The 26,752-nt window shown below is 45.3% G+C and overlaps 1 protein-coding gene across 1 annotated transcript in view; it reads left to right on the top strand.

The window, feature by feature from the left end:
• Positions 1 to 4,762: 4,762 nt before the first annotated feature.
• GUCY2C (guanylate cyclase 2C) overlaps positions 4,763 to 26,752 on the top strand; it is a 61,783-nt gene continuing 39,793 nt past the window's right edge. The window contains exons 1-10 of the mRNA XM_065413956.1: positions 4,763 to 4,973; positions 6,711 to 6,823; positions 7,420 to 7,487; positions 10,712 to 10,927; positions 14,215 to 14,336; positions 15,789 to 15,885; positions 18,462 to 18,579; positions 21,321 to 21,459; positions 22,954 to 23,039; positions 24,001 to 24,112. Coding sequence (XP_065270028.1) covers positions 4,763 to 4,973; positions 6,711 to 6,823; positions 7,420 to 7,487; positions 10,712 to 10,927; positions 14,215 to 14,336; positions 15,789 to 15,885; positions 18,462 to 18,579; positions 21,321 to 21,459; positions 22,954 to 23,039; positions 24,001 to 24,112 — 1,282 coding nt within the window. The remainder of the gene's footprint in view (positions 4,974 to 6,710; positions 6,824 to 7,419; positions 7,488 to 10,711; positions 10,928 to 14,214; positions 14,337 to 15,788; positions 15,886 to 18,461; positions 18,580 to 21,320; positions 21,460 to 22,953; positions 23,040 to 24,000; positions 24,113 to 26,752) is intronic.

The raw sequence follows: 26,752 nt of genomic DNA, 5'->3' as shown, positions 1-26,752 counted from the left end.
CATACAGGACGAAACATCAGCTACTTGTAAATACGTGGGCAGGGCCCCAAATTCTTCCCCAGCCATACACTCCCTAACCAATGCTGCTACATCCTCCTTGATGATATTGGGAAGGGCACAGACTTTAGCTAGCCAGTCTAACGCTGTTTCTCTTGACAAGGGGCCCAGCGCTTTTCCCATGGCACGGGCCTGATCAGGGGTATATGGTTTTACCTCTTGTTTAGTTTCTATTGGGCGGTCAGTCTCAGGGCCGAAACTGATCACCGAGGTGGTTACAGAGGCTATAGGAAGGCCTTTCCCCTCCTCGCATGGTTCCTGCGGTGGAGCAGTTGGCAGTGCTGCAGGTTTTCCCGCCTTAAGTGGAGCTCTGATGTACTCCTCCTCCGACATCGGGGAACTGCTATCGTGGCTACTGTGGGAGGATTCCCCTCTACATATCGGGGTTTTACTAACAGCTCTTAAAAGACCCCGAGTTTTTTCAAGTTTTCTCTTCAGTTTTCTTAATTCATGCTGACATTCTAGGTGATCAGCAGGTTTACTTTCTCGGGAGCCCAGCTCTTTGAGGAGCTCCCTAATAGCTGCCTGGGACTCTGTTTGCTGGGTATGAAGGGAGAGAGCTTCCTTCTCCCTTTTTGCTAGAGAGGTTGTTAAGTCCTGGACTTGGAGTTCTAAGCGTCCTAGTTGTGACACATAGGTAGTGTTTTGTGCCTCTATTCCTTCTAATTTGTACCCCAGCTTTTCTATTTCCTGATTCCGTGTTTGTAACTGGGATCTGAGGCTGCTGATTTCAGCGGCCTGCACTTCTCCGTTCTTATGGAGCTCCAGGCCGGCCATATACAGCCCATATATCAGAGCCCTCTTCTTTACCTTACGAGAAGGCTTAGGCTTATCGTTAGCCATGGCCTCCCATCTACGGGACAGCACATTAAATGCTTCCCGTCCTTTAAACAACCCTTCGGACCACGGGTTTTTACCTTTCCCAAAATAATGCACACCTGCACATAAAGAGTTTTTATTCTGTTCGGCTTCCCAGCCAGCTGCTCCTAAGGTCCGCATACTCATGGTTAACCCGAGTTTTTCCGGCTACCAGGACCTAAAAGCCTATTTCGGCTTACTGCTGCCACCTCTGCTTGGTTCAGCAGCTCCGTATTTCAAACCCCTCCTTGAGTGTGTCGGGGTATGTGAGCCCCTGGGACAGTGTCTGAAGCTGCCCCCCCCCTCCCTCCTGGTATGAGGGAGTCAAATAATTTCGGAGTCACAACGGGGTAGTCCCGCCCTCCGTAGGCCTGCCGCCTTTCCCCGACCCTGGCGCGTTGCCTGGGCCCTGCCGGATAGTGATCCAGCTACTCACTAAATCAAGATGGCCGAAACCAAGCGGGACACAACCACGCTCCTCGTGATCAGCGCTCAGGCTGCCCGCTGCGGGAATCAACGGCCTGTGCCGCCGGCACCCCTGCCTACCCGCTGGCCTCTGCTCCGAGTATGCTGCGGAGACAGGAGCCTCACCCCACAACCAATGGGTTGTCACCCTTACAGCCGTGTCTAAACAATAAATAAAATAAAAGGGATTTATACAAACCAAATTGGGGTCCTGTCGCGGTCGCCAAAACTGTTGACCGAAACAGGAAACTAAAGTAAAAGTGGCCCAGATATTTCGGTCCTAAGTTTGCCGCCTACCCGTATCTATTACCGGGGGTTTGTATAAAAGACTTCACAAAACAAGGTACAACAGGGTTTTATTTAAGGGGAGAATATGGCAAGGACCCCAAAGGCAAGATAAACAGGGCAAAATAACCAACAAGACAGGCTGTAACAATAGGGAACAGTACAAGTAGACTCACAAGATTACATTACCATCTCTAGCAGCCTTCTGCCTCTTAGTCTGGCACGGCACAGCAGGTCACCGGATCCCCTGGATGGAAGTGGAGACCCGAAGTAGGGATGATCGAGCTTCTTCAGGAAAACTGACGAGTCCTACCCACCCTCTACCCTTTACCTGCGTCGTCGTGGGTGTAGTATGCGAATTTCCTAGATGATGTAGTGAGTGCATGCAAGTGAGAAGTCCCCTAATCAGAAGAACCCATGTGGGGTGAATGGCCTACCCTTGATTGTTTGCTCTGCACTCTGCCACTCAGACGGGCAGCCCCGATCTGATCAGAACACCGCCTTATATATACTTCCAGTTACTGGGCAGATTATATGATTGACAGCTCAATTGTTCCCGCCGAAACCAGAAAAAGGGCGCCAAACTAGGGCGGGGAAGGAGCAAGAAGGCTCACAAAGATGGACGCCTAGTTGTCCTTAAGAGGATCCAATATGGCCACCAGATAATTTTGCCTTTACAAGTCTGTGGCCACATAACACATACCTAGATATTATACTTGTTGGCAAGGGACCGAGTTTCCCCCCTAAACAAAGTGTAGCTTCCATTGATTTGAATGTGAGTTGTTCAGGTATATCTGAAGGCGGAATATGGTCTAAAGCATCAGGGAATAGTACTCATAACATAGGTATCTACTAAGTGATCTAAAGGAAGATCTCCATCAGCCATTAGTAGTACTAGGGCTTGTACCTGCTTTCAAGGCCTCTAGCCACTTGGGGACAATGCAATCAAACTGATAGACACTTGACATGAGCAGATGACATATTCCGTGAGAAGAGGACAGCAACAGATATAAAAAACCAGGATTTCTGTTTTTGCTTGGTGAGGCCGTGAGGGGTGGGAGCTATTGCTTTATAATATGAGTGCTGCCTGGGGATTCAGTTATGTGGCAAAGAGGGGAGAAATGTGCTGCTGTTTTGATACTTTAGTTATTTTTGCATTGGGTTTTTAGAGGACAGTTTTAAGCTGCAGTTAAATCCAATAAATAGTAGATATATCCCAGTACATTACACAATTCCCATAGTTATCATGACATGCAAATGTAACATACTTAATTCCAGTAACTTTACTAGTATTTGCTGACTGCTTCCAGTAGGCAGACTAAGAAGACCATTTAGGCCCAAAGCCTGCTCCCATTGACAAGTCTCCCATTGACTTAAGTGGGAGAAAGCTCAGGCCCTCAATGAGTAATTACCCCAGAACATCCAGAGATGAGCCAATGAACTAGACATGAAAGGCTTCGTCTTCCATTCCCAATCTGATGGTCCATCCATCCACTCCTGTGCTCATACTTCTATACCAGCTTGTTATTTTAGAGTTCCTACATTACTGTTTATAAGCACAGGGCTGAATGTGCTGGTTTGCAATTCTAGGCTCACTTATAAGTGCTGGATAGAGTAATGTGGTTTGCTCATAAACCTGGCTGCTGACATTGAGTTATCTCCCCGTCCCTCCAAATATAAAGAACAGTGAAGCATTTATTTGGCATTAGGGGTAGGCTCATATAAATATTACACGGACTTTGTAAACAGGTATAAAATATATAGTGCTCTTTTAAATACAGGCTTTTATAATGAGATAAACCAAGAAAATTCTGGTTTCAGTTCACTTGGTCTGTGCCACAAACACTGTATTTGCACAGATGGTGTTTAATTTCCTTGTTTTGTTTTTAAATAATCTCTGGAAAGTTATAAAAGTTTATTGAGTCTTCAGTGGGGCTTCAGTCCAGGTTCTGGTGGACAGGTAGTAGCTGCTGTGGATGTCCATTAGTCCCAAAATGCAAGATCCATCACATTCAGTAAAATATGGATTCAATATTTATCTGCCTTAAGAGCTGTTGGCTCCCTCTACCTTTCTATTTCCTTTTCTCCCTTGTCAGAATAGCCAGGGACAGTAGATTTTTTTACCTTTTCTTACCCCCTGATTTGAGAACATTCTCGGGATGTGTTCTTGAGAGGATCCACTCAAGAATACTGCCTTGTTACCTCTGAATGATTTGAGGTTTGGCTTTTTGCTGTGACCTGCAGGAATTAGGTCCCTGTATGACTCTTAGCAGCCACATCACAAAAACAATTAACACAATTGGCCCCCTCATTGGTAGTCTCAGGAGACAGGTCAAGGCCTCAATAGCCTATGAAAACTGCATTCCCTAGAGGTGTTTTCTCTATAGCAGAGCTGGGGCACATTGCCCAGGGTGATATTGGGGGATTCCTAAAAGATTGATCCTGTGCTGATCCTGGAGGTTTTCAGTCAGACATTTTTTGCCAGCACTAAAAATCATTTTGATGGGAAAAACTAAAGGAATGAAAATGGTATCTTTAAGATATGAAAATTATACAGAGTGATCTAATAACCCCCAAACTTAGGGGCACAGCCAAAAGGGTTGACATGGCAGGGCAAAACAAACACAAAGCAACCATCTGTGTTCCTCTGGGGCTTTAATGGATCTTTTACTTTATATCCATTTTAAATGGCCTCCTTTTACAACCCAGCTGGCCCCTCCTTCTTTCTCTTCTCTACCCATCAGTTCACTGTGATGCAAAGTTAAAGTGTCCTTATCAGACAAGGTGCCAGTAATATCTCTCTTTTATAGCCTCAACCTTTTCATGAGCAAACACACAAAGCAACCTTTGGCCTCTCTCCTTTCCTGAGTTCTGTTGTTTTTAATTCTTCACAAGCAGACGTGCCAGTTAGGGTAGATGGGCGTGGGGTGGAGGTGGAGGCAGAAAAGGGGAGAGAGTGAAGGGGTGAAAGAGATACGGTATAGCTGATCGGTGGATATACAACATGAATCTTTGTTTCAGCCTATCCAGGAACAACAACAATGTAGTGCGCGTGTATGTGTAAGCATTGGGCTATGGGTCTAAACTGAGAGGAGTAATGAGGCAACGAGTGCTGGGTCCGGACCTCTGGCCATTGCTCCTCTGTCTCCAGCTGCTGTGGCAGGTTGGTGAGGGCAAGTGTGTCAAGGACAATTATGTAATCAATGTGATGCAGCTGAATCACTCAGACCTTCCATGGACCTTCGATAAAATAAAACCAGCTGTGCAGCTGGGACTACGTATTGTAGAAGAGCAGCTGCAGACGGCAGGTAAGGGTGTGAAGCTGTGTGTTCTTTTCCCTCTTTAGAGTTTTTGGGTCAGACTGTGAGCCCCGGCCCCCCTCAGTCAGTGCTTCTACAAACTGCGCCTCAGAGCTGTTCTTGGGCTGTCCAGTCACCATGTAGATCAGACAATAACTGTCCCCTTCTTTCCAAGCAGTGGAGCCACAGTGCAAGGATTGAACCAGGGATGTTTGTGTGCAAATTGATGCAAACCCTTCCCTGAGTTAATTTCTGAAGATGTTCAGTTGGGATTGAGAACATAGGAACTGCTGAACCAGAACAGACCAGATCAAGGGTCCATTGAGTCCAGTATCCTGGCTCCTCCTCTAGCAGAACAGATCAGTGATCTATCTATTCTGGTAAAGTCTATGTTAGATAATGACAGATGCGTCAGCCCTCCCCCCCAATGATGCACATAATTTTGTAACATTATGATAAAGAAATTTCATTCTGACCCCAGCTGCTGCTCAGATTATTCCCTGAAGTGTGGGGATCAGCAGCCCTTATAATTTTAATTTAGGTAGCATCACTACAGATGCTATTCTTACTCATTTTCATATCTAACCCCTCTTTTCAATATCACTAAATCAGTTGCTCTCAAACTTTTTTTTCCGCAGACCACTTGAAAATTGCTGAGGGTCTCGGCCAAATGTTGTTTGTACCATTAGCTAACTATTGTAAAGTGCTTTGGATAAAAGCGCTATATAAAAAAAATAATTAACATTTTTGTTCTACAAATAAAAGCACACAATTCATATTTTCATATCAGTAGTTTTACTTTTCTAATGCGATGGATGTGCCCCCTCTCCCCCGCCATGGCAGCCCCCGAGCTGGGGCTGTGAAGGAGGGGGAAGCCTCCCTCTCTCCCCCACCACAGCAGCCCCTGAGCTGGGGCTGGGAAGGAGGGCTGCCTCTCCCCGGTAGCCACAGCCCTGGAGCTGGGGAAGGTCGCCTCTTTCTCTGGCCGCTGCAGCCCTGCACATCTCAAATTCCCCCCATCCCCTCTTCTCTCCACACTGCTACAGGAAAAAAATATCTGATATTCTGTTTCTGATCATGCCCAATATCTGACGCTTCAGAGAAGGATGTCAGCCCTCTATAGTGGAGCTAATTCTGCAATCTTATTCAGTGGAATGGAGGGTAGGGGGAATTGCTTCCCAGTGAACTTTGGGAACGGAGGCATCTTAGTATGCAGGCCCATATTAATGGATGAGCTAACAAGGCCATAGCCCAGGCCCCTCAGAAGACTACACCCTCCCCAAACCATAGAATTGCAGTAAGTAATGTTGTAATCTGCACTCACTTGCAGTGACACTCAAATTTGGCCCAGCCACTGCTACATCATGATCAAGGGGCAGCTGGGACAAACCTGAGCAGTGTTGCGACCCCAAGTGATAGGTCACAATGCCCAGAGTAGGGAGCCAGCCCCAGCCCCATGGGACAGGAACCACTGCTGCAGGGTAAGTGCGGGCTGCACAGAGGTTTTTGAAACTGAGACCCTCCCACCCTTCCAAACAATTAAAAACACCAAAGGGAGGCCCCCCCAGGGGCAGAGAGTATAGCAGGGCTCAGGATATTCTGTCTCCAGGACCCAGAATGTTCTTAATCTGGCCCTGTTAGTATGAGACTGTACTGCTCTGTGTCATGAAAGAACAGAGAGGGACTCTCAGTGCATCAGTGAGTAGATGTATCTTGTAATGCTATTTCCCATTTCTCCTTCTATAGGAAAAAATGTGACAATCAACGCCACCTACCATAGCTTCAACACATCACTGTATGTCTCACAGGGTTGTCGCACTTCCACCTGTGAGGGTGTGGAGGTTATCAAGCAACTGTATGTGAGTACTAGGCATTTCTACAGGAATCCTTCTTTTCTGTTTGTGAAAGTGTGTTGAGTGTTGGCTAGAGGCAGGTATAGTGTGTGCTGGTGGCAAAGTACAAGCTTCCTACACAGACACTCAGTTCACCTCATTTCCAGTTTATAGCACCCCCTAATTCCTACTGTCTGCCCCATACATCTGTATAGCTAGCCTCTCCTGAGCCACTTCGCTCCTCACCTGCAACTCCAACACAGCTCTGACATGCGTTTTAATTCTGACATGTAATTTCCCTGCTGTTCCAGACCTGAGCTCCCACACAGCTTTGTCATACACATCTGTGCAGACCACACACTGCCGTGCATCATTCTGTCATCTCCCTTCTTCTCTTGCTCCAGATTCATCCTCTTATCTGTTCCCTCATTCCACAGCCCCTTCTCTCAACACTCCGCACTTGCTCAGCGGCAGTTTATCTTGGTGCTGTGTCTTCTCACATTTCACAGTCTCCTCCCAATCCCCCTTGCCTGTGCCTTGCTCCACATTCTGCATTTCCCATATCGGTAGCCCCTTCCCTCACTTTGCACTCTCTGTTGCAAATGCTCTTTTATCTCTTGCAGAATAGTGGCACACTTGGCTGCGTTGTCCTGGGACCCACTTGTACTTATGCCACGTACCAGATGTTCTCGTAAGTATCAGAAAAAAACATTACTGTGTTCCAAGGAAGTAAAATACTCAACAAAATTGTTTCCTATTCAGACTAGCAGAGACACTGAACTTGTGTGTGGGGCATACTGTGCTTCACAATCAGGGTCCTACAGAGCACTTATACCTGGCCACTACCTCTGGCAAGGAGAAAATGCCCCCATAGAGCTTATTAATGCAACTGCTTTACCAGGTAGGACTCAGGAGAGGAGTGATAATGATTGACAAAAAGTCCGATCACTCAAGGTCTCAGCAGGCTACCTCTTCAACACTCCCAGCAGGAGACAGAAATTATCTTGAACATAGGAATCTCCATATTGGCTCAGACAAGTGGTCCATCTAGACAAGTGAAGAAGTGAGGTTCTTACCCACGAAAGCTTATGCTCCCAATACTTCTGTTAGTCTTAAAGGTGCCACAGGACCCTCTGTTGCTTTTGTCACTGGCAGTGGACTGTAGTCGATGCTTCAGAGGAAGGTGCAAGAAACCTTGCAGAAGACAGTGCTGGGATAATGTGCACTAAGAGACGGTTTCCTCCTAATATTTAGAGGATTGCTAATATTTAGAGGATTGCTCATTCCCTGAAATATGAGTGATTATATGCCTTCCAAATTCTTGTTTTTAAAAATATATTTACTGTTATATACATGAACAATATAAGAGTAAAATGTTGTGTGTATATATAAGTGCAGATATTGTTATCCATAAAATTATGGTCTGACCCTTTTTTGAATCCTGCTAAGCTCTAGGCCAAAATGATATCGTGTTGCAAGGCATTCTATAGGCTGTTTGTGCATTGTGTGAAAAGAATATTTTCTTTAATCAGTTTTGAATTTACCTTCTTTCAATTGCATTGACTGTTTCTTTGCTCTTTTACTGAGTCAGCGTGAATAGAAATCCACCTTCTCTTTTCCACTCACTGTTTTGTATGTTTTTAATCATGCTCCCTTGTATTTGCCTCCTCTCTAAGGTAAAGCATCCCAAACTTTTCAGTCTCCCTCATACAAGAGTTTTTCCATGTCCCTACTCATTCTGACTGCCCACCTCTGACCCCATTCTGATTCTTCTATATCCTTTCTGAGGTGGGATGACCAGAACTGAACATATTATTCCTTGTATGATTGATTTATATTATACAGTAATATTACCTGCTTTGTATATAGCAGTATATAATATTTTCTGTATTACACTCCATCCCATTCCTTAAGCATCCTAGCATTGCTTTTTTGGACTCCTACTGTACCTCCTACTGTACCTTGATCAAAGAGCTTCACTGAGTTGTTTACAATAATTCCCAAGTTTTCTCCCCCACCCCCACCCCCCAGTTAATTCAGAAGGTTTATCAGGAGTCGAAGCTTCTGCATGGCAACGAAGAGCACTAACCATTAGGCAACCAAGTTGACCCAGGGTAAAATGAACAGATTTAGGAACCAAAAGCAGGTACTTTACCTGGCAGTACTCTAAACCAGCCTGGTAAATTTCCATTTTAACAATTAAATCATCTTCCTGGCTCATTCCATCAGTTGTCCTCCCGAGCACTGTACATGCCTCCACTGGCTCCCCCTTTTCTACTGCGTCAAACATAAGCTACATCGCTTCATAATAATAATGAACTTATTGCCTGGAGATAAAGTTAGACAGTAGTTCTGTCATACCAGTGCCAGATAATTCTAATTGCCATATTGTTCAGTACAATATTTCCTATGAAGTGTAAAAGATTGTCCTAAAAGAACTGCAGACTTCACTAAGCTATTTTAGATTGCCTTAGTGCATAGGCTGGCACTGTACAATAATTTTACCCCTACATAAGATGAAATGTGATAATTTTTTAAGTGATTATAAGTGATAGCAAACAGATCAAAGCAGATTATCTATCAAATAAACAAAAAATGCGAACTAAATTTGATATGCTAGATAGGGTGAGAGTCTGCTATTCATATCAAATCTAAGGGTACGTCTATACTTACCCGCTGGTTCGGCGGCAAGCAATCGAACTTCTGGGTTCGATTTATCGCGTCTTGTCTGGACGCGATAAATCGAACCCAGAAGTGCTCGCCGTCAACTCCGGTACTCCTGCTCGGCGAGAGGAGTACGCGGAGTCGACGGGGGAGCCTGCCTGCCGCGTCTGGACCGCGGTAAGTTCAAACTAAGGTACGTCGACTTCAGCTACGTTATTCACGTAGCTGAAGTTGCGTATCTTAGTTCGAATTGGGGGGTTAGTGTAGACCAGCCCTAAGAGATGATACAAGCAGGCTGCAGATTCTTAAGGGGCAAGCTGCACTTGCTTTACAGCTCAGAATCCCCAGATGTTTCATTCACAGGCTAGAAATCCCTTTAGCCTGGGTCCAGCACTTCCTCCAGTCCAGTCTTTGTTCCTCAGGTGTTTCCAGGAGTCTTCTTGGGTGGGGAGAGAAGAACACCAGATGATGTCACTCCCTGCCTTATTTAGCTTTTGCATATGGCGGGAACCCATTGTTCCCAAAGCTCGGTTTCCAGACCGGTCTGTGGAAAAATACTGACATCCCAAGATGGAGTCTAGAGACATGTGGTCTCATTACATGTCCTTGTAGAGTCATAGCAGCCATCACTTGGAGGCTGTCTGTAGCATTTTCAGGAAGGCTCCCCAGGTGGAAGATAAGCTTCTCCTAAGGCCTATTGTTTTTTCCTAATGACCCATTGCCCTGAATAGGCCCTTCCCCACCCACTATCTAGACTGAAAGCATCTTGTCTAGTGTGCGTTACCCATCTATCCATGCGTTACTACATTTCAAATACAGATACATAGTCAATATTTATAACTTCAGATACAAACATGATACAGGCATACAAATAGGATAATCATATTCAGCAAATCATAACTTTTCCAATGACACCTCACATGACTTATCTTGCATAAAATACATTATAATTACGTCATAATCATTTGGAAGGGTAGTGTGTAGTGGAGGCATGCAGTGTACCTATACCAAGGCTAGTTAAATTGTCAGTTGAGCACCATTACGCTGTACTGACATTTTAATTAAAGATTTCACCTGTTCTTTGGTGGGATGGGTTGGAGTATTATTTCAAATTTAGTTTGTTGTAAAACTAAGTCAGGACACAAAGTGAGAAAGTACTGGGCATGTGAATCACATGGTAGCTACCTTGATGTGACATCAATTCATGTATCAGTCATATTGTTTTTTTCCCCCTCTCCTCTTCCCCCTTAGCGTTGACACAATATTGGGCCTCCCTCTGATCTCTGCAGGGAGCTTTGGGCTGTCATGTGACTACAAAGACAACCTAACTCGAATCCTAACTCCAGCCAGGAAACTGAGCTACTTCTTCGTTGACTTCTGGAAAGAGTCCGGATTGCCATTCAAAACCAGCTCCTGGGAATCCACCTACCTCTATAAGACAAATGCCATCACAGAAGAGTGCTTCTGGTAAAAGCATTCCCAAGTCTCTCCCAGCTACTGTCCTAGAAAACTCGGACTCACCTCTGGCATGATTTCTTTAGGCTGTCCTTAGATTTCTCCCTCTTTCTCTCTCTCTAACTCTCTCTATTGCTCTCATAGAACTGAGAGTTGGAAAAGACCAACTAGACCATCTAGTCCCTCTCCTTTCCAGAACAGCAATATTCTCTACACCAGTGGTTCTCAAACTAGGGCCGCTGCTTGTGCAGGGAAAGCCCCTGGTGGGCTGTGCCAGTTTGTTTACCTGCCACGTCCGCAGGTTTGGCCGATCGCAGCTCCCAGTGGCCACGGTTCGCCGCTCCAGGCCAATGGGAGCTGCAGGAAGTGGTGCGGGCCAAGGGACATCCTGGCCGCCACTTCCCGCAACCCCCATTGGCCTGGAGCGGCGAACCGCGGCCACTGGGAGCTGCGATCAGCTGAACTTGCGGATGCGGCAGGTAAACAAACCGGCCCGCCCCGCCAGGGGCTTTCCCTGAACAAGCGGCAGCCCTGGTTTGAGAACCACTGCTCTACACTACATTTACCAGTGTTATGTCCAGTCTGCTTGCAAATGTTCCTAAGCTACAGACTTTCATCATGTCCATTGGGAGAATATTTCACAGTCTAATCGATTTCACTGCCTGAGTTTTTGTTGGCATCTAAATTAAATTTCCCCTCTTTCAATTTCATCTCATCACTCCTAGTAATGACCTTCTGTATCATCCTAAGTAATTCCTCTACTTCCTCCTTGGTGCCTGATTGTCCTCACACAGGATACAGATCAGTCCGGTTGTTACTTGTATCTTGCTAGGGGAAAAGGGTGTATCTAATGGTTGTGGAAGGGAGGAAAAAATCAAGCCCTTGGTTTTACACCATTCAAACATCTGTAGACTGTTTAAATCCCTGACGTAAATGGTTATGCATCTGGCTTAACACATGAGAGGTCCCATTTAGTACTACTGATGTGCATAAAAGTCTGCAAGTTCAGGGCCTGAGTTAGCTCTTTTAATTCTTTCTCACCTTAGTCCCTCCAGTCACTGGTTATTTTTGTTACACTGAATGCCTTTCAAACTCTGATCAATGTTCTTCTCTGAATGAAATGACCTAAAATGAAAGCAATAGCCTAGGTATGGTCTCACCAGACCATGGCCATAGAGGGATATTATTACTTTTCTGCTCTGTGACATGATACTTCAGTATATGCAACTGCAGGGGCTGATCTTTCTGTCATAGCATTGTAAAATCATATCTAATCTGCTGTCTGCTATCACCCTTAGGCCTTGTTCAGTTTTTTAGAGTCTTCTTCATTACCATTGAATTTCAATCAATGATACTGATTTTTTTCCTTTAGTTACAGTACATTGCCTTTTCCCAAGTTGAATCAATCTTATTTAGTTACTTTTTGCCCAGACTTTAATCTTTCTAAGTCCCTTGGTGGTTTTTTCATTGTCCTCACTGGTACGTACAATTCCTCCTAATTTCATATCATATTGGAATTTCATTAGTATATTTTACTCTATCTTCCATTAATGAAGATGTTAGTGCAGACTTAATATCAATCTCTGTGATAGTCCAACAGACACTTTATCCGCACAATATATTGCTATTTATCATTACCCTTTGTTTATGTCCATCAATCAGCCAATTGTCAGTTTGAGTGTGTTCCTATCCCAGTTTGAATTAATTTTTCAAGTAAGATTGAGACAATTGCTTTAACATCCAAATATTACATTTAGTGCACTCCACTCTTATGCATCAGCTTAAATCCTATTGACTTCAGTGTGACTTAAGCATGTATTTAAGTGCTCTATTGAATTGGGAACTAAAATACAATCCCAGTTCCATTATCTCATAGGTGTTTAATGACCATTTTCTCTTAGTATTTGTCCTTTTATTAAGGATAGAAACTTAACTTACAGGATGGTAATTGCCAGGATCATTTTTCTTTCATGTTTTGAAAATTAGTGTTTTTTTTCTCTAATCTTCTGCTATATCCCCAGTTCTCCATAACTTTCCAAAAATAAATGTCCATGGTACCGTACATTCTTTAGCTAGATTCCTTTAATACCTTAGGTTTCCTACCATTCCGAGCTGCTGATTTGTGTATTTTCATATTTTCCAAGTATTTTCTTGTATTTCCTTTATCAATACTACTTTTCATGGTCTTCCTTACTTCCTAATTGTTCAAACTTTTTTCTTTTATTGTTATATTCAGGCAGGACTTATTTTGTGTAAAGTGTTGTGGTTAACTTGAAGTGTTTTAAATTGACTATTTTCTTTTAAAAAATCCAGTTTCTGATAAAGCACCTATTAAATAATATGGCCTGATTATTTCCACCCCACAGATATTTAGAGGCATGAGTATCTTCAACAGGACTATTCATGTGTGCAAAGTTGTTAAGACACCTGAATGTGTGCAAGATTGGAGCCTTACTCACTAAGGGCATGATCCTGGTGAGGTGCAGAGCACCCTCTTTTCTTACTGAAGACAATGGGAGAAAAAGGTGTTCAGCACCTCAAAGGATGGTGCCCCAAGTGCTGTTAGATCACAAACTAAGCAAACCAGGGGAGGAAAAATTATTTGTTTTCCCTCCACTAATTTTTCAGACATAGTGACACAAAGTCTCTTTCGTAACTATAGGAGATACAAAATTTTCAGATAGAAATAGGATTTTCAAATGGACAATGTCCCTTTAGTGCTTTTACCTAGAATTTACTCATTCTCCTTTTTCCCTCTCCTTATCTCTTTCCAGCGAGTCTTACTTAACTTTGTACTCTTATTTTTTTGACTCCTATCTTTTTTAATCACTTTTTTTTAAAACCTCAGGTCTTTAAGCAGTCCCATGGAAAACCACATTTGCTCCTTTGCACTTTAATTTGCAATCTCCCAGTCAACCTCACTCACTAGATTTTGTAATTCCTCAAAGTTTTCTGTTTTGAAAATTATCTTACTACACTAATGCATTTTCTGAACCAACCCTTTATAATACCAGATTTAAGTGGTTGCTGGTCAGGTTCAAAGTTTTCCTTTTTATGCTCACATTCTCTGTACTGCTTTCCCTTCCAGATTCTGTTGTTTAACTTTATTGATGCAGAATGGCTGCTGCATTCCAGCCCAGAAGTGGCTACATTTCTGTAGTAGGTGAAGTGATCCTTATGTGCTGTAAACAGTCTATCAGACATTTTAGGATTATTAATGAGGGAAGGTGCTATATAAATGTAAGGCATTAGCAATATTTTCTGCTGATCTATAACCCGCACTTCCTACCCTGCATCAGGTACCTCAATGCACTGGAGGCTGGAGTCTCATATTTCTCTTCAGAGGTGAAGTTCAAAGAGGTTTTAAGGACACCAGAACAATTAAAGAAAATTGTGAAGGATCAGAGCCGGAAAAGCAATGGTAAGCGGAGATGAGAGTTCCCTCTCCCTTGCATGCATGCTGTTGATCTCTATCTATGCACTACTGCCTGGGTTATGTTCTGGGGGAAATCTTTCAATTTATGGCAGAAAGAGCACAGATACTCTTTTTCATCTTCTGTTTTTGTGAATGTGGGAAGATGGCACAGAACTCAATTCCCCCACTGTCCTGATAAAGCATATGGGCATATTCTGCTTGTAGAGGCCTCTTGGGGTAGATTATCTTCTGAAGACATGACACTGTCTTCCTACAAGCCCTGTCCAGTGGAGCATTCATAACCCAGCAGCCCCCTGTCATAGTTTGGATTCCTGTGTCACAAGAATGCCCAGCTTCTCTCTCTGTGTCTGTTTCTCTCTCTCACACACCCCTTTTGTGCAACAAGGGGGCTCATTTCAAACATGGGGGAATGACCAATCCCTACTGGAAACCTTGGCCATGGTGGTGATGCCTCAGCTCTATTAACAAGTGCTTATGATAATGCTAACCCCTGACATCATTGGGGAGGGGAAGCATGAGAATAAGGAAGCCAGTGACAGATTAATGGTTTATTCTTCTAATGCCCTTTGCCTTAGAACCTTCCAGTTCTGGGCACCGCATTTCAAGAAAGATGTGGAGAAATTGGAGAGGGTCCAGAGAAGAGCAACAAGAATGATTAAAGGTCTTGAGAACATGACCTATGAAGGAAGGCTGAAAGAATTGGGTTTGTTTAGTTTGGAAAAGAGAAGACTGAGAGGGGACATGATAGCAGTTTTCAGGTATCTAAAAGGGTGTCATAAGGAGGAGGGAGAAAACTTGTTCACCTTAGCCTCTAAGGATAGAACAAGAAGCAATGGGCTTAAACTGCAGCAAGGGAGGTCTAGGTTGGACATTAGGAAAAAGTTCCTAACTGTCAGGGTGGTTAAACACTGGAATAAATTGCCTAGGTAGGTTGTGGAATCTCCATCTCTGGAGATATTTAAGAGTAGGTTAGATAAATGTCTATCAGGGATGGTCTAGACAGTATTTGGTCCTGCTATGCAGGCAGGGGACTGGACTCATAGACTCATAGACTCATAGACTTTAAGGTCAGAAGGTCCCTTCCAGTCCTAGAATATATGAATCTACGAATACCATGTTACTGATAGTAGTTTATGCTGCACTCCATCTATGTGCGATTTTAATGCTCATGAAAGGAAGGTGCTGATAATGGCTGGAGTCAGGCATAATGTGGGCAGGTGCTGAGCAAGGTTTCTCCTCCCACTGACTGTGTAGTTCAGTCCTGACCCACAACTATCTGTTCTCCTATTTCTGGCAATGCCTCTCAGCCCTGACCTGCTTTAGCCCTACTACCCTAGAGTTTATGTTCTAAGGACAGTATGTAAAACTCTATTTGTCCTCCTCTCCTTATTTGTATGCTTCTCACCTTCTCTCCATCTGTCTTTGCCTGGTCTGTAGTGATCATCATGTGTGGCTCCCCAGCTGAGGTCAAGACAATCCTAGGGGAAGAGAAAGTAGATGAGGACATAGTCATCATCCTGGTGGATCTTCACAAGTAAAGTATCACCACTGGTTTTCCTTCTGCTCCCACTCCCATTTCCTGCAGGATGGAGCTAATGGAAATAGAGCAAGAGGAACTCTCATGCTGAGGAGACATTTTACCATGAAACATTTCCCAGTCACCTCCTTTTCATAGTCTTCTTGGCCCCCTTTTAGCCAATTATCAAAGCTTTTTGGTGTTTGAACCAGGACGCATCCTCCACATCACTTATCCAATCTATGTTAGATTTTTTCAAAGGCATCTAAATTTTGGACTGTGATGTCATAATCATAGAGTCATGACCTCACTGCAGGATGAAATTATAGAATAACAGAAATCAAAGTTAGAACCTAGTGTCCTTTCTATCTTCCTCCCTACTACCCCACCAGCAAATGCAGGAATGCACCCTAAAAGATATTCTCCAGGGCTTTGTCTTGTCCAATTTTAAATGACATAAGTAGTGTGGCTTCCACCACTTCCACTGAGAGACTATTCCATAGCCAAATGGATCTCCCTACTAGGATGTATTCCCTGATATTCAGCCTAAATATTCACTTGCTCGATTTCATCTTAGTATTCCCAATTACAGCCTCTTCAGATCACCTTACATGATTTCTCTCCTTCTTTAAGATGGGATCTTCAAAGGAGCCTAAGGTAGTTAGGTACTCAGTTCGGATTTGGGCATCTAACTACCTTAGGCTCCTTTGAAAATCTGGCCAGAAGGCTAGAATTTTCAAAGGTATAGAGGCACCTAAAAAGGCAGAGAGGCACCTGGTGGGATTTTCAAAAACATCTAAGGCCTGGTCTACACTGGGGGGCGGGGGTCGATCTAAGTTACGCAACTTCAGCTACGTGAATAACGTAGCTGAATTCAATGTACTTAGATCTACTCATCCTGGTGTCTTCACTGTGGTGAGTCGACTGCTGACGCTCTGCCGTTGACTCCGCCTGCACCTCTTGCTCCGGTGGAGTACTGGTGTCGACGGGAGAGCGCTCGGCGATCGATTTATCGCGTCTAACCTAGACGCGATAAAAATTGACCCCTGCTGGATCAATCGCTGCCCACCGAGTGAGTTAGGCACCTAACTCATTCAAATCAATGGAAGTTAGGGACCTAACCTGCTTTTGAAAATCCCACTAGGCACCTAAATACCTGTGAAGGTCTGGCCCTTGGTGTTTATGCCCTTAATGTAATTGTAGACATTTCTCATATCCCCATTAGCTGTAGAGCTGGTCAGGAATTTTTGACAAAGTTTTTCATCCAAAAATGTTGATTTGTCAAATCCTGTCAAAAGGGCAGTTTTGATTAAAATTTTTCTCCGCTCCAAGTTGAAATTTCGACTCAAAATAAAAGAGCAAGAGACCCTGGAATAGCCTGCTGGTTATGGCACTCTCTTAGGATGCAGGAGCTATAAGACATCTAGGTTCTAGGGCCTGCTCTGCCTAATTCAGAGCAGAGACCTGAACACAGGTCTACCTCATCCCTGGTGAGTGCCCTAACCATGGGGCTATAGAGTCAGTCTTTCTTTCTGAGCCAATGAATATTTAACTTACATGAAGTGGAACAGCTCCAACAGAAGAGATCCATCTTAGAATAGCGTGGTAGCTAATGCACTCAGCTGGGATGTAGATGACCACAGTTCAAGTCTCTGCTCTGAATTAGGCAGAGCAGGCCCTAGAATCTAGACGTCTTATGGCTCCTGCATCCTAAGAGAGTGCCATAACCACTAGGCCATTGGTTATTCTATAGTTGGTCATTCTGATTTTTCACAATTTTTTTTTCAAAGGTCTCAGTTTTGTCCCACTGTAGCATGGGAAGCTTTTCAAAATCATGAAATGTCTCGCAGGACAGGAAAATTGTTTCCTATCCAGTTCTACTTAGTTGCATAATTTGGCCAAATGACACATGGGATTTTTTTAAAATTTCCCTACATTTACCATTTCCTCTAGCCCCTGGATTGTTTTCTTGCTATTCTGATCTTCCAGTTTGTCAGACATATATAAAAGTAAGAGAGAGAGAGAGGCTATTACCAAGTGGTTATTGCAATGACCTCCACAGCAGTGATCTCAATAGGATTTCACAAATACAAGATTCTGACTTCATTACAGGATGGAACAGCAGCTGGAGGCCTAGAAGTTTTTACTCAAACACATATCTGCAATAACAAGAAAGGGAGTTGTTGTCAATAAGTGTTGATGGCATTGAGAGAAATGGTCTTTCAGGGTTGCCCTAGGATTATATCCCTCTTTGAAACATACTAAGTTCGGACATAAGTATATAAATCTGAAGGAAATCAGGTAGCAGTAGTATATTGACCATCTCTTTGATGGTATGTATAGGACAAATTTTTATTATGGATGTTAGAATGATGTAAGAGCTATTGAAAATATTACAAAACAGGGTACTATTCATGGTTCTCTAAATATCCTGTGATTATAAGTCACCAGTTCCAATCAGGTCCATGCCATGGCTACCAGGCAAAGAAACTGGAAAACTCAGATTACGAATGGGTTATGGAGCCTTTCACTGGTTACAGTTTCCCCTGCTCCTGCTATCATTGTCCCTGAAGCACTTGTGTTTTTCTTTGCAGTAACATGTACTTTCAGAACAACACCAAATCAGACAGTTATATGCGGAATGTCCTTGTCCTGACGCTGCCACCACCCAGTTACACACTGAATTCCACAGATTCCACAGAAGAACACCTGGTAACCACACTATTTCATATCTGATCATTTTATCCAGCCCACTTGTGTTCACACAAGAGTGTTCCAAAAAAAAAAAAGGCTGCTACTGACTGTACTCATCCCACAAAATAAATTAATCACATTGCAACACAGCAGCATGGTATAGGAATGTTTAGCTCTTCATGTCATGACAGTGTGACGATGCCGGATGACCTCTCATCCTCCTGCTGTAATGTGGCATCATGATGTAGGGTTACAGCATCACAAAACAAAGGTGCAAGACAGTTGTGCTACATTATGAGGCCCAAACTAAGTTCAAAGCTTTTAATTGGCCTGCAAGTGTCTAGTTTATGGGACTTGGGAGAGAGCTGTGAAAATTTTTACTCCTGGGGGAATTCTGTGCCACTGCGCATGTACAGAATTTATATCCCCCCCAGATTTCTTTGTTTCCCCACAGAAAAATGACTTTCTGACAGAGAAGCAAAGGGAAGCCACAAAAACGGTCATGCGACCCTCCCCAGCAGTATGTTTCAGGTGCCCAGGGCAGCCAGCAGAGAGGTAAATCACTGTGGGGTGGGGGCAGGACTGGGGAAGACACAGCTGGTGGCTCCTACCCTGCGCCAGGCTCAGCTGCTAGTCCCGGCTGAGCTGGGGAGGATGGGACTTCCTCCTCTCCTGCACGGCATCTGGGGCCAGGTCAGACCCACCCCCAGATTTCTCCACTGGCTGTAGGAAGCTCTGCAACCCTCCCCCCCATCCCCCAGCACTTCCTGCACCCATTGCTCCTCAGCTGCAGGGGGAGGGATCACTGTACAGGGAGCTGCTCACCCATCCATCCAACTCCCGTGCATCCAGACCCCCTCATACCCAGACCCTCCCGCTGAACCTCACCCTGCCCTCCGCACCCAGAACCCCCTGATGAGCCCCCTCCCCTTGCACCTGGACCACCCTGACGAGCCCCTCACACTCAGATCCCCACCCTACTGAGCCCCAACCACCTGCACCTGGATCCCAACCCCACTGAACCCCACTCCCCCAGCATTGGGACCCCCCACTGAGCCCCCACATCCAGATCCCGCCCCGCTGAGCTCTGTCCCATGCCCACACACTCAGACCCCCCTGCTGAGCACCAACCACCTTCACCTGGACCCCCCAGGAGAGTCCTATTACCACTGCATCCAGAACCCCACAGCAAGACCTTGTGCATCCAAATCCCCCCTGCATCCAGATCCCCCACTGAGCCACCACACCCAGATTGCCCCACACAGAACCCTCTCAACCCACACCTGGATCCCCCCATACTTAGCCCCTCCACACTTTGATCCTGCCTTGCTGAGCCTGCCTGCCCACAGCTGGTGCACCTGGCATCGAGGGGCAGGGCCCTGGGGTGTTTCTGGGGCAGGCCTGGTCCTTGCACTGTGTCAGGGTTGGATGCAGCCTCAGCGCTGAGTCTGTGTCCTGGGGGGGGGGGGGAGGACGGGGGGCAGAGGAGGTGGAGGTGGAGCTGCACAGTGATCTCCCACCTCTGTGAAGCCAGTGGCCTGTGCTCCCCAATGCCATGCTGGAGTCTCCACATTTATTTGACAAATAAAATTTGCAGAATTTTAATATATCGTGCACAGAACTTTTAATTTTTTGGCACAGAATGCCCTCAGGAGCAGAAAATATGGACTGTACCTCAAGTTTTGGGGTGACTGTAAAGTCTATCAGATGCTTTCTAGAGTAGCTATACTACATAATTCAGGCTGGATTTATAGATGTGGTGGGGCTGTGGGGGAAAAAGGAGTGGTGGCCAGGTTTCAGAGACACAGACTGTGGGGAAAACAAGGACTGAGAGACAGAAACTCTGCTACACTACAGAGGAAGCCCGGGGGAAAAGGAAGGGTCTGGAATTGTGATTGGGGGAGTTGTGGGAAGACAGAGATGAAGCACCTTGCTCCCAAAGGAGAATAAATGGGGGATTTGGAGGTGGGAGAGCCTCTTGTAACAGGTTTCTAGCTGAGCAGTACAGCTAAAGGGCTTAGTTGCCTTCCCCTGTGCCCCTGGGGATAAGTGCAATGGTATCGCTACTGCTCTCTGGTGCAGAACTACAGAATAAACTCTGATGAAAGGTAATTCAGTGATTTTTTTTATGGGTGCCCTTGCTCTGCCCATTTGGGGCCTGTCATTCAATGTCACAGCAGATCCAGGGTTGTTTGGAGGTTGTGCTGCTGCATTTCTTTTCCGGATCAACTTTCTGCTACCTGGGTCGCATCAGAAAAAAGTCAGGCAGGACCAGTGCCTTATGTACCTTTAATATCACCAAGTCTCCCCTGCAGGCTTCTAGAAACCTTTGAGGCGCCATCAAGTATTATAGACTAGTGAACTAAACCCAAGGCATGGAAAATTCAGAAATGAACAGTTGTCAGGAGGTGTCTAGTAGAAAATACTTTTGACCCACAGAACCTCTTGCTATTCCAGTCCTAGGGCCTCCCCAGTTCTGCCACTGCACCTTAATCTTGACCTGCAGTACCCTCTTACTACAGACCTGTGGCTCCATCATCTCACTCTGCTTATACATCTCAATCCCACCTTGCAGCATCCTATTTTTCCAAGCCTGATCCCCCACACACCACTACCAATGCACCTCACTCTGATCTGCAGCAGCTTCTGCTGTTCCATTCCTGAAGTTTCTCCTGAGCTGATACTCCCAACTATGCTGCAGTTTTGGATGGAGGTATAAACAGGCTGTGTTGCCAACTTCTTTTTTTCCCCTATTCTAGCTGAATAATGACTATATTGTCGGCTATTTGGATGGAGTCTTGCTCTTTGGACACGTCCTGAAGAAACTTCTGTTTTCCCAACAGCCAATTGGGAGTCCCGCTGAGTTCATTGAACAGTTTCGGAACATCACATTTCAAGGTAATCAAGTACAATTCTGAGCAACAGCTCACTGAGTGGACTGTGGGGAGAGGGAGTTTGTTTTCCAGGTGGGCATGAGGGGAAGTCCCCTTACTGCTGAACGGGTTCAGACTCTGCAATGAGTTGTCTTCCCTCTTGTTCTGTTCAATTGATGTTTCTAAATATACTATGATAATCAGCACTGAAGAAACAGACTAAGTAATATCCACACACAGAGAATCCCCCTCCGTATACATCACATACAAAATAAGAGATGAAACATTTTATAAATTTCAATTAGGACCAAAGTGTTTGGGGGCCAGAATCTCTCCTGGGCTGCAGGCTCTTCACACTGGTCTGGCGGTGTAAAGGGTACAGAAATGACCTAGGAGGAATATCCCTGTATAGTGGGAGGGGCACTCCCTGGTCAGCACAGAATAGGATGACATATGTTAAGCTCCCTGGCCTTATTACATTGTGCTTTTCTGATGTAGGTATAGAAGTCTGAATTGTCTATATGGGGACTGTTGCCTGGGTGGACCAAAGGATGTGTAATTGTGAGGCATCCAAGTGGGTTGCAGAGTCCATTAGACTGTTCCCTGTCATCTGACTGGCATCCAGGTTTTATTTTAGGCTAGACACAAGGTTGGATGAGGATGAAGTATACATAACATTGAACCAAATCCATCTCTAAGCTTCATCCCCAAAAATGCAGCCAGTTCTTTTGTCATTGTCCTGGATGGTAGTGTGGGGAGTATGTATAGTAGATAACGTTCAGCTACAGCTAACATTGGCCAAGAAAGCATCAGCATCAATTTCACCATTGACTTCAGAGGGAGCAGAATTAGGCCAACACTGAGTGCTTTTGAAGATTACACCCTAAAATCCTTAGTCTGTAACATTAACATATCCTGAGTTATGGAATGTATGTGTTCCCCACCATAAGAAAGAAAGCAGCAGGGTAAGAAAAAGTATGGTTAAAATGGCAAGGTACACAAGGTTATTAGACCCAAACAGCTATCCCTCAAATGATGAAAATCTAGCCCAAGTGAAGCCAGTAGAAAAGAACATATATTATCTCTGTATTTCCCTCCTTGTTAACAGACCTTGAGACCAGGGATAGAATCAGAGTTTCTTTCTCACCTCTAGAGAAGGTCCCTTGAAGGCACATTGGCAGGATCAGTGTATGGAAATAAAACAGACTGGTTGCTACATGAGTTGTATCTTTTCTGTGGTTAGGGAGGCTTCATTCTTCAGTATTGTCAGATCTACTCCTTTTACCAATTTCAAACTCATATTTTAAAGCAAAAATAGTATGGAAATAGGGGAGAAGCAGAGGCTGAATAAGCTGACGTGGGTGCTAAGAAGGGTGCTGTCGTGTAGCTGCAGAAGGTTAATGGGAAGAAAAACCCTAACATCAGAAGTCTCTTAATTTACACCTCTCTTCTTGTCACATGTTAATGCTTCTTGGGAAAGTGCCAGGCTCCTTCATTGATCTGTTCCTTGTGTCCACAGGTGCATTGGGTCCAGTGACCCTGGATGAATTTGGAGATCTTGATGTCAATTTGTCTCTATTGTATACATCAGTAGATACCTATCAAGTATGTAATTCCATTAAGAAGGTATTCTGTGGTGCTCTGTGAGAGGGGAACTAGAGGCCCTGGGTTAGAGTGTGACTATGACAAGAGAGATAGCCAGAGCTGAAATGGAGGTGTACTAGAGCTGTCTGTGTGCAGGTGTGGGGGCTAGGGGTCCCTTCAAGTCCCCTCCCAGACCCCACTTCAGGTCCTTGTACTGTCTTTCTCATCCTGCTGGCAGCTGCCCAAGGGATCCTTGGAGCAAGCAAACAAATGAAAAGTCTTCTCCTCTCTTTCTTCCCTTCTGGGAGAGGGGAGTCCATGGGAAATTAAAGAAAAGTAAGGGTGACCTGGGACTCAGGCAGTCTTCCTGGGTCAGCTCTTTGGGCTTAGTCTAGATGGGGGTCTATCTCCAGCCCCTCCTCACGGGGCATGTTGTTTTGAGGCTCAGTTGTGCAGCTTTGGAGAAGTGAAGCTTGTTGCTTTCTCTCTGTGTGAGCCTAGCTTGGCTTTCAGAGGCAGGGCAGCCTTCATCCTGTTCACTGCCCTCATCCTGGGGCAAGTGTTCCCTTTTAAGCTCTCCCCGACTCCAGGCAGAACAAGCCTTGCAGGTGTGCCTTGTTGGTGTTGAACAGGCCCAGGGGAACTTGTTTCTCTCCTCTCTGCCATTTTGAGAGCATGCCCCTTCACAGCAGCACAATGAGGCAAGTGGGGAAAGAAGTCACCCTGATGACTTGGTAGACTGATGCAGTCAAAAACACCAGACTTTGTGGGACTGCTGCACTTCTGGGAAGGACAGAGGAGTAGTACAGGCAGAATATGAAAAACAGAAACATGACCCAGGCTGGAAGGGACACATCACTGCAGCAGAGGAAATGAGTCTATTTTGCTGGAAGTTGTGTAGTGCATTATGGGAGGATGAAGCAAAGGAAAGGGACTGAGCGTGAGAGCTATTAACGAAGTTCATTTCTATATTCTCTCACAGTTCCAGATCCTCCTGCAGTATGACACTCATCAGAATAAGACAGAACCAATGACTACCAACCCATCTTTCAGCTGGAAGAACCGGAAGCTGCCTAATGACATTCCAAGCACTGGTGAGATACCTACTAAAACTGGTTCATAATGGAGGGGGCTCATGCACCGTTAAGATAACACTTACTATGCAATGTGGCCACCCAATCTTAACTGCCATTGGGATGTCAATAGGAGCTGAGAATATGACAGTCCCTTATCCTACCCTAACTAAACCTGTCATTTTCTGTGTACCCAATACAACTTCAAATTATCATTTCTGTTCATATACTGCTAGGAGCCTTGCTGTACTCTGTGCAGCACAGTTGATCTGTGGTGTACATGATGTGATTGGAATAACAGAGACTTGGTGGGATAACTCACATGACTGGAGTACTGTCATGGATGGATATAAACTGTTCAGGAAGGACAGGACTGCAGAAAAACCTGAGAGTCTCTGGATTAAGTTTAGAAGTGTGAGCAACAAGGGTGATGTTGTGGTGGGAGTCTGCTATAGACCACCAGACCAGGAGGATGAGGTGGACGAGGCTTTCTTCCGGCAACTAACAGAAGTTACTAGATCGCAGGCCCTGGTTCTCATGGGAGACTTCAATCACCCTGATATCTGCTGGGAGAGCTATACAGCAGTGCACAGATAATCCAGGAAGTTTTTGGAAAATGTAGGGGACAATTTCCTGGTGCAAGTGCTGGAGGAACCAATTAGGGGCAGAGCTCTTCTTGACCTGCTGCTCACAAACCGGGAAGAATTAATAGGGGAAGCAAAAGTGGATGGGAACCTGAGAGGCAGTGACCATGAGATGGTCCAGTTCAGGATCCTGACACAAGGAAGAAAGGAGAGCAGCAGAATACGGACCCTGGACTTCAGAAAAGCAGACTTTGAGTCCCTCAGGGAACTGATGGGCAGGATCCCCTAGAAGAATAACATGAGGGGGAAAGGAGTCCAGGAGAGCTGGCTGTATTTTAAAGAATCCTTATTGAGGCTCTAGGAAAAAACCATCCCGATGTGTAGAAAGAATAGTAAATATGGCAGGTGACCAGCTTGGCTTAACAGTGAAATCCTTGCTGATCTTAAACACAAAAAAGAAGCTTACAAGAAGTGGAAGATTGGACAAATGACCAGGGAGGAGTATAAAAATATTGCTCAGGCATGCAGGAGTGAAATCAGGAAGGCCAAATCACACTTGGAGTTGCAGCTAGCAAAAGATGTTAAGAGTAACAAGAAGGGTTTCTTCAAGTACGTTAGCAACAAGAAGAAAGTCAAGGAAAGTGTGGGCCCCTTACTGAGTGAGGGAGGCAACCTAATGACAGAGGATGTGGAAAAAGCTAATGTACTCAATGCTTTTTTTGCCTCTGTCTACACGAACAAGGTCAGCTCCCAGACTACTGCACTGGGCAGCACAGCATGGGGAGGAGGTGACCAGCCCTCTGTGGAGAAAGAAGTGGTTCGGGACTATTTAGAAAAGCTGAATGAGCACAAGTCCATGGGGCTGGATGTGCTGCATCCGAGGGTGCTAAAGGAGTTGGCGGATGTGATTGCAGAGCCATTGGCCATTATCTTTGAAAACTCATGGCGATCGGGGGAGGTCCTGGATGACTGGAAAAAGGCTAATATAGTGCCCATCTTTAAAAAAGGGAAGGAGGAGGATCCAGGGAACTACAGGCCAGTCAGCCTCACCTCAGTCCCTGGAAAAATCATGGAGCGGGTCCTCAAGGAATCAATTCTGAAGCACTTAGAGGAGAGGAAAGTGATCAGGAATAGTCAGCATGGATTCACCAAGGGCAAGTCATGCCTGATTAACCTAATTGCCTTCTATGATGAGATAACTGGCTCTGTGGATGAGGGGAAAGCAGTGGATGTGTTATTCCTTGACTTTAGCAAAGCTTTTGATACGGTTTCCCACAGTATTCTTGCCAGCAAGTTAAAGAACTATGGGCTGGATGAATGGACTATAAGGTGGATATAAAGCTGGCTAGATCGTCGGGCTCAATGGGTAGTGATCAATGGCTCCATGTCTAGTTGGCAGACGATATCAAGCGGAGTGCCCCAAGGGTCGGTCCTGGGTCCGGTTTTGTTCAATATCTTCATTAATGATCTGGAGCAGGGGTCGGCAACGTTTGGCACGCGGCTCTCCAGGGTAAGCACCCTGGCGGGCCGGGCCAATTTATTTACCTGCTGACGCGGCAGGTTCAGCCGATCGCGGCCCCCACTCGCCGCGGTTCGCCGTCCTGGGCCAATGGGGGCGGCGGGAAGCGGCGCGGGATGTGCTGGCCGCGGCTTTTCGCCGCCCCCATTGGCCCGGGACGGCGAACCGCGGCCAGTGGGGGCCACGATTGGCCGAACCTGCCGCGACAGCAGGTAAATAAACTGGCCCGGCCTGTTAGGGTGCTTACCCTGGCGAGCCGCGTGCCAAACATTGCCGACCCCTGATCTGGAGGATGGTGTGGATTGCACCCTCAGCAAATTTGCAGATGACACTAAACTGGGAGAAGTGAGATTCGCTGGCGGGTAGGGATAGGATACAGAGGGACCTAGACAAATTAGAGGATTGGGCCAAAAGAAATCTGATGAGGTTCAACAAGGACAAGTGCAGAGTCCTGCACTTAGGACGGAAGAATCCCATGCACTGCTACAGACTAGGGACCGAATGGCTAGGCAGCAGTTCTGCAGAAAAGGACCTAGGGGTTACAGTGGACGAGAAGCT

Source organism: Emys orbicularis, chromosome 1 (genome assembly GCF_028017835.1).
Source record: "Emys orbicularis isolate rEmyOrb1 chromosome 1, rEmyOrb1.hap1, whole genome shotgun sequence".
Lineage (NCBI taxonomy): Eukaryota > Metazoa > Chordata > Testudines > Emydidae > Emys > Emys orbicularis.
This window is presented reverse-complemented; position numbering and strand designations above follow the sequence as displayed.